We start from the raw sequence: 9026 nt of genomic DNA, 5'->3' as shown, positions 1-9026 counted from the left end.
TGGTTCTCAACCTCGGTCCTCAAGTACCCCCAACAGTTCACATTTTCCAGGTCGTTACTCACTGACACATGTTAAAAGATCCACAGATGGAGCTAATTATTTCACTTGTGCTTCTCTGTGGAGACCGGGAAAACATGCACGGTTGTGGGTATTTGTAAGTCAGTGGTTCTCAACCTCGGTCATCACTGTGGCCTGCTAATGCAATCAGAAAATCAACACTGATATCCGGAATTAAAATGGTCTAATAATGCGTTTCGGTATATGTCAACTCCTTAATTGTATTGAGAAAAGACATAACCATTCAGGTGGATAAAACCAAATATGTTTATTAAATAGCCTATTATACGGTGCAGAAAGCACATCTGCTTTGATTGGGCTGGCTTATGTTAATCGGCATTCAGGAAATATGCAATACCCAAGGAATTTCCATCGTATAAGCAACAGCAAAGGCTAGAAAAGCATTAAAAACATGGTGCTAAGTGCATATTTTGTAAGTACCTGATATAATAGCCCTAACATTGCCATAGATACATTGGAGTACTATGGTATAACATCCATACATGTTTTTAAAAACACACACACATCTGAAATTATATATTTGCACATTCCTACGTGTGTGTATATACAGTATATGTAAAATGCATAAGAAATTTACAGCTTTAAAAGGATGAGATGCTTCCTGTGACAGGTAACAGCACTCTATACCAAGATTAACATGGACCAGCCATATTCCAATATAAGACTAGGCAACCGTGCGGAGCATACACACCTTATTCAATACGCAGTGCCTTTGGAGCTGATCAGTTATTGATAATTAACACATACATTCTTACTTTATCCCACTTCAATCACAATGACATTTCCTCTACGGGTCAGTGAGGTGTTAGCAGCATATGAAACTCTTTCCTTCATCCATATGCACAACTGTGCATGTAACTCATCTTCTTATAACTTAACATCAGTAAACAGAAAAAATAAAAGGCACTTGCTGTGACAAACCTTTCACTCAGTTTAACCCTCATGCTACTGGAAAAGGTTTGCAACACACTGCTCAGCAATGCATCATGGTCCATCAGGCAGCAATTAGTCCAAATATAGGATTAAACACAATAAATAGCTTCCAGTTCAGTGCTTTGGTGTCCATGTTCTGCAGCGCTCAGCTGTCACTGGGGTGTCATTTGGTTTGGGGCTTTTAAGTAAATGTGCGGCCCTTTTCTCCATGTGACAGTGACAAATTCCTGGAAGGCGGTACATAGATAAAAAGAGTTCTATCAATCTTAGATCTTGGTGACATAATTATTAGGGAAGAGTCCTTGTTTGCCTCGTAGTCGGCCAGTCCACCATCCAGAGGTGTCTGCAAGTGGCAAGAAAGTTGTGTATTACTTATGTGAGGAAAGACGTGCAAATACATACAGATGTAAGATCGTGGATACATTATTTCTGGGACTTGCCATATTTAGTAGCTGTATACCTAAATCCTCTTTATGTATAGTGCTTCAAATACGCATGTACTATTTTTCTGGATTATTAACAGAAACAGACTATTTGCATCTAATGCTGGAAGCATATGCAAATATATACCTAGCAAGCCAATCAAGAGACAGAATGACAGCATTCACTATTGAAATCTTTGGAAAGAGGCCTCTGTCTATATTCAAATCACATTGTATATATGTATAACTCCCAATAGTTTTGATTTTGGATTTACAGTCAATCGTTTTCAGGTTTATATGTATTATAGAAATGCAGATACAAATAAAACAGATAAGTCCATCTTTAAACCGCTCCACAGTGTATATTCTGGGCTGGTAGTAATGAAAAATAAGTTTTCAAGTTTAATTTAAACCAATTTTTCTGCTGTACCAGAACCAATGCTGCCCAAAACCTGGTAGATTAAGTCCTGCAGTGCATTTCTTGTCATGTTGGATTCCAATGCTGGCCGTTTTCGACCAGGACTCGCTGCTGCAGATTCATTGAAAAGCCAATTCTGCATTGGCGGAAACGGCCGCTAAATTTGCAAATTAGCAGCTATTTCCGCGAAAAAAGACATGGATTTGCCGATCCACGTCTTTTCTGATTTAGGATTGTCTCTGGAAGTCCGAAAAAAAGTACTTTGAATAGATCGAATGCGAATTCCATCTACTCTACACAAAAATGGCAGATATTTCTGAGGATCTGAAATATTTGCTGGGATTGAATACCCCCTATACTGTATGTTTATATTTAGTGTTTAAATACACAGAATTCAATGATCTGGTTATGGCAATCTGCACTGGACTCACATGCATAGCATAGAGTGGTAAATGTATCAAACATTGGAGATGGATAAAGTACCGGCCAGTCACCTTCTGTCATTTTACAGGCTGTGTATTAAAAATGACATTTTTTTATTCCCCCTTTCCCCAAATGTAAATTCATGTAAAACAGAGAAACTTGTATTTGAGACCGTACAATAAATGTTACAATCTAAAACAATCTTCTATCTTTGAATAAATAAAGAGTTGTTTTTTTTCTTTAAATGACAGACAGAAGCTGATTGGTTGGTACATTGGACCCTTATCTGGTCCACACGCAACGAAATTTCCGAATTTCACAGTGTTGCATATGGATGTAAGGCTGCTTGCAGAGCCGCCAGCAGTTTGCCATGTCCGCCCGCACCCAGCGCCTGCATATGCACAGAAATGCGCCTGAACATTGATGCTGAACATCGCTCTCCTGCGCGTACATGCAGGGGAGCGTGTGAATCAGAATCACCCCCATTATCTCTTTCAGTGGTTTGACACATCTTCCCTAGAGTGTGACTGTGTGCAGAACCAATTATTACCTTCTTTGATAATCTCCATGATGTCATTAGCATTAAAACTGAGCTCATCCGTGTCCTGCGCATCATATGCATACAGAGCCTTACACTGCGGCACATTGGGTTTGGGTTTTGGCTGAGGTTTGGGCCTTCCTCCTCCTGGAGCCGGTCTGTTGGTTGTCTGACGACGTACGCTGTAAGAAAAAACAATGCACCTTCAATGAGAAAATCTAATTGCAGATAAAACACTGGCTGTTTGTGGTTGCGCTGGATATTACTAGACTTGAACAAATACTGGCCAGTAGATGGGGCTGTTTTTCAAGCATTAAACATGGACATTAATAAAAGGGTCAGAATCTGCTCACGTTGCATGTCAGTAGGAAGTTTGTATTCAAATATATATTTTTTTCAAATATGAATAGTTTAATCTGAACCTAGTATAGAAAAATAGAATACTAATACAGCATTATGAAGAATATCAATAGACAATCGCCCATAAGATATCATCGTTCCGGTCACATGATATCTGAGCGGCAAATAATAGGCCAGCTCTTTTCAGTGCAGATGCTTTGCAAGCCAACATGAGCCTGATTAAACCATCTCAGAGGCAAGGTGCAATGAATTTGCAAACCTCTTTGCAGATAAAGTATCTGCAATCTGGGCTAGAATCTCCACAAAACCATTGAAGGCATGGGAAACTACCAAGCCACCTGATATCCTGGACCAGCTTTGACCCAACGTATAGGACGCTATGGAAAGCCGTCCCACTCCGCTACTCATCTACCGGTTATACCAGCAGATGAGCGACCGGGCCAGCAATGATGCAGAAGCGTGCATCATTGCTCACCGCTGTCCCTTACACACTGGCGGCTTTCAAGCTGAAAGCCGCTCAAAAGAGTAAACTGAGCTGCTTACAGCTCAAAGGTCGCCCAGTGTGTATGGGCCTTTAGACTGTTTCTTAGAAAAAATAATTTAAGATCCTCTTTTTTTCATCTCTTTTGATTTACCATATTTCTCCTGTGCGATTACCATCCTTCCTTCTTGAATAATTTAAGATCCTGACTGCATTACCAACTTCAGAACGGTTCCAAACTTTTCTAATCAAGCGCCTATAGAAGCACTTGATACCATGGACCATAAGATTCTAATCAAGCGCCTATACATGCTAACATGCTAACACTGGGTGAAATAATTAGATGATATACTACTGTCCCTATCCTTTGCATCAGGTACGGAGAACCCAATAACAAAATTAAATTGCTGAATCCTGGAGTTCCAAGAGTGGATAAGTGCCAGTTGGCTGCAAATGAATCCTCATAACACAGAAGTCCTTATGATAGGACACAACATCAAAGAACAAGACTTCATCATAGCCACCCAACTGGACTTACACTTGGAGATTCAGAATTACAAACCACTGATCAGGTTTAGGGCCAGATTCTCTAAGCTTCAAAAGTGATAAAATGGAGAGTGATAAACAGCCAGCCAATCATCTCCTGTCTGACATTTTTCAAACACAGTCTGTGACATGGCAGGTGGGAGCTGATTTGCTGGCTGTTTATCACTCTACATTTTATCACTTCTGAAGCTTAGAGAATCTGGCCCTTAGAATCTTGGCATTGTCCTGGATGGTGGCTTGACACTTAGGGGGGTATTCAAAGTCAGGGGAACGACTGTCGAGCAAGCTCGACAGCCGTGCCCCTGTCCCATTCTCGCTTTGCTCGACTGGAGCTCAGGATTCAATGTCCTGGCCGCCGAGCGGCAAGAAGGGGGAGTGGCCGTGAGTTGAGGATGGAAATAGACGAGCTCCGGCCGGGAGCGCGCCTATTTCCTGCTTTTCTCGGCAGAACGAGCCCGACAGCTTGTGATGTCGGGCTCGTTCTGCGGAGAAACCCTGTTCAATGCTCTCGGGGAAGACCGCATTGAATAGGGCCCCGCAGCCATCTCCCCCGTCGGGAGATGGCTGCAGTAGCATGACAAGGAATGAATACCCCCTAAAATCATCAGATATCAGCCACAATCAAATCCTCATTCTTTCATCGGAGGAACATAGCCAGAATAATGCACTTAATTACTTCTGACAATCTGCCAAAGTCATATATGCATTTGCATCATCTGAAGTAGAACACATGGAAAGAACAAGACTTGTCCCGGTGTGGTACAATCTAAGATACTATTAGAACATTTTATTTCAGAATGCAATATAAACATAGACAAATCTTGTTCTTTCCATATATGTTGCATTTATCTGTTTGGCAAATGGAAGCACAACACAATTCCATCTATATTTCCGAGGGATAATTGAAAGGAACCTATAGGGGGATAGGGGGTCATCGGTTTTGATTGATCCATGCACTGAACTTCATATCTCCATGTTATTCAGTCACAACACCCTTTATTAAATATCCAATTTCTATATAATGACATACCCAGGATGCAAACCCATAACCGGTTTCATTCCAGTTAAACACCATAGCCATTGAGATTGAGCTATTTGAACTTGCATAAAATATATACAATTTCTAATATATTAAACTATTTGTACTTTGTAAAACATAAATCAGTACTACAGTTGAGCAGATCCATGTTATGTTCAGCCACACATCTAATCCCTTGCAGACATACACTAAATAGATCTGCTCAGCTGCAATGCTGATCATTTTGTTCCTGAAGTACTTTAGCCTCATATAGTTAGAATTCTCTTGCTTTCTATGCTGAGTTCATTAATAGAGTGTCTGACGTATGTGCCAAAGGTGATGGGTTTGAATCCCGGGTAGGTCAGCATCTTGAGATGCAACAAAGGACAGTGTGACTGAATAACAAAGAGCTCTCGAGTTAAGTTCATGAATAAGTAAGTTCATGAATATAAAGGTATCAGCGATAGAAGGGGTGGGGCAAGGAGACAGGAGATGCCAGGCTTCAAAAAGGAAGGAAGCTAGAAGTGAAAGTAATTTACAGATAATTAACAAGATTTACCAACAGCGCCCCCTACACTGCAGCGCTGTGGCATACTCCGCAGCACCCTAGTTACGACCCTGCCTACAACCAATAGTTGATTTTGCAAGTCTATATTAACACTGGCTCCTGTGTAGACTTGTCTAAATACACATTTAAATTTACGTGTAGCACGGATGGTGTAATGGTTAGCATTACTGCCTCACAGCGCTGAGGTCATGGGTTCAATCCCCACCACGGCTCTAACTGTGCAGAGTTTGTAGATTCTCCACGTGCTTGCGTGGGTTTACTCCGGGTACTCCGGTTTCCTCCCACGATCCAAAAATATACAGATAGGTTAATTGGCTTCCAACAAAATAAAATTAATAAAAATTAACCCTAGAATGTGTGTGCGTGTACATGTGGTAGGGAATATAGATTGTAAGCTCCACTGGGGCAGGGACCGATGTGAATGTTCAAATATTCTCTGTAAAGTGCTGCATAATATGTATGCGCTATATAAGAAACTGTTAATAAATAAAAAATATCAAGATCTAGAATATGACACATTGATATAGAATATACTGTATATATGTAATGTGTTCATTTTTTTCTCTCCTGTTCTAACGAATCAATCTATTTTTGCAGCGTATGTACAGTGTAATTTCATTGCCCAAGCTGTTTTTCGTGTGTAATATTTGTTTCATGGCACATTTTATAGCGAGCTGTGGTTTTTACACTGCTGCCTTACTGTAGTTAAATCAACATTGTCTCAGTATTAAAACATCAAGTTGGTTTGCAGCAGCTGCTGAGTACAAAGAGTCTTTGACTTACAGTGGGTAATTTTACTGTGGTCTCTTGTTTTGCTTCACAGTGCAACCATGTCTTAGTTTACTGCACTGCAAGAAACCCTGATCACATAATCCAACTCTAAACTGCAAGGTCATTAAGAGCATTTCTGCTGTCTTTGGTACTGAGAAAGATAAAAAGCACATCCTTTAAAAAGAAATCTGCTGCCAAATAAATTTCTGCATTAATTTAACCCTTTATTTGACATATGCAGCATTTAATTTATACGGACAGGATGCAGTGGGCTTGGTTTCAAGGAGAGCGATTATAGTGGGGGAAGGGAAAAATCTGGTGTGTTATAGAATATATACTCTGCAATCTGATCATTAAACAATTTACATCTACCTACGTTTTTCAAGGTGCTGTCATACTGTGTGGTGGCACTTCACATATTTTTCCTCTAATGGCTTGGTGGCCGCAGTTTTGAGTTTTTGAAATTCCTGGTGGTACGCATATTCCAGAACACTACATTCCCCTCCAGACATAATTTCTCTGTTGGGCTTTGTTGAGAACTTTTATTTATTTTGCATACGTTTCTAAATACAAAAAGTGGTCCAATAAATGTGCCACTGATTCTTGATGACAGAAATGCCAGATTCTAAAGCTCCTTCATGTAATCGCAGCAGAATATTCTGCCTCACAAATCCCTTCCCTAATTCCCCCAATGCTCCCTAATATGAATCTCATCCTCAGAAACAGGACACTGTTATCCTTACTGCATGTAGTAAGTGAATGAACATATATGAGGGAAATGTAATAGGATGAGAGATTCAGAAAGTGAGAGATTCGGAAAGAAATGTCCAGTTTTTTAAAGCGGCAATCATTTACACTGCAAAATCAGTTTGATGTTGAAGTGTAAATGATTACTGCTTTAAAAAAACCTGGAGATTTCTTACCAAATCTCTCACTTTCTGAATCTCTAATCCTATTACATTTCACCCATATGGGTCTACAGAAGTTTTTCACAATTTGTTTAATCTTTTAGAGTTTTTCATACTTTACCATCCATGTGGACTACAATTGAGAATGTTAAATAAAGTATGGTGAAGCATGAAAAAAAAAAAAAAAACAGGGAAAAACTCATGGCGGCTTTTTCCCATGTCGACCTTACGACCCTATTGACTTATTGCATGTCAACCTTTTGACTGTCTACCTAGACATTATCTATCTAAAAATCCAAACCCGAACATATAGGCCTAAAAATTATTAAAGGGTCTTTAACACTCAGTGACCATGCTGTGCACAGTACAATGCTCACAATTGTATATGTTTCCTGATTCAACAAGGTCTGCATTGAAAGAATATCAGATAGCCTTGCGGAAAGCTTCACCAGCTTCCAGTTCAGCCCTTCCATCTATACAGTAGGGGCCCCAGAAGACTCCCATTCGCTTTGCTCTAAATCAAAAGACCATTATCAATCTAAAGTGTAGAGAGAAGCTGTATATATTTGTATGTACAAATGTGGGCCTATCCACTGTGCTCATGTGTTGGGACCCTCGTTCCATATTTTAAATCGCCATCATTTCTTGCGCAAGTGCTTTGTTTAAATAACTCCTAAAATGTAATTGTACTCTCCACCCCTTAAAGATAAGTACAATATCAAACAGAAGCAGGCCCATTACTATGGCCAGGCTGCCTTCCCCAGGGAATACCACTACAATGGCGCACAAGTCTGTAGTTATGTCCTAACAGTTGTGCAAAAAATAGAAAATGTGATGTTGTCCATAACAACCAAACTATTCTGTCTATTATTTCCATACTGCATCCTAGAAAATAATACACAGAATCGGATTGGTTCCTATGGGCAACATCACTTTTTATGTTTAGAAGCTTTAGTAAATTTACCTTTAAGCAGAGGCGGAACTCACAGAAAAAAAAAAAAAAAAAAGCAGTGGCTGTCAGGCTCCACTCCCAAGGGCACTTCCAAGGGGCACTGCCTCCACTTACTGCCATTTCCCTGCTCCAGTAGCATGTGAGAGGCTGCCTGGCAGAGCACCTATCACTAGCAGTGGTGCCCCACACCCGTATCCGGTCAACTGATCAATGATGTCTAGATTTACAATCACATGGCTGACCACTAATGGTTGAACGCGTCTAGGCACCTAAAAATAGTCAGCAGTCTCTAGATCGACATTAACAGAAGATCGACACAAGTAAAAGGTCGACAGGAACATGTTGACAAGGTGGCCATTAGTGGTTGACCACGTGATTGTCGATCTAGACATCGTTGGACGGAGTGCCGGACCTAATTTGCAGATAGAGATAGATTAGATATATATATATATATATATGTATGTGTGAGACACAGGTATACATATATGGGTAGGCACCTGGGATGAACTTCCGCCACTGCCCCCTGCCTCTTATATGCGGGGGAAAACTCACTTTTACATTATTTCTATACCTTTGTTTCAGCTCCTAAATGGCCCCTAAGAAAAGCAGC

At 40.3% G+C, this 9026-nt stretch overlaps 1 protein-coding gene across 1 annotated transcript in view; it reads right to left on the bottom strand.

The window, feature by feature from the left end:
• Positions 1–306: 306 nt before the first annotated feature.
• Positions 307–9026, bottom strand: part of MYO1E (myosin IE) — a 160244-nt gene continuing 151524 nt past the window's right edge. The window contains exons 27-28 of the mRNA XM_083183808.1: positions 2825–2994; positions 307–1354 (exon numbers count right to left, since the gene is read on the bottom strand). Of these exons, the coding sequence (XP_083039934.1) occupies positions 1278–1354; positions 2825–2994 (247 nt within the window). The 3' untranslated portion in view covers positions 307–1277. The remainder of the gene's footprint in view (positions 1355–2824; positions 2995–9026) is intronic.

This window comes from Crinia signifera, chromosome 4 (assembly GCF_055691185.1).
Source record: "Crinia signifera chromosome 4, ASM5569118v1, whole genome shotgun sequence".
Taxonomy (NCBI): Eukaryota; Metazoa; Chordata; class Amphibia; order Anura; family Myobatrachidae; genus Crinia; species Crinia signifera.
This window is presented reverse-complemented; position numbering and strand designations above follow the sequence as displayed.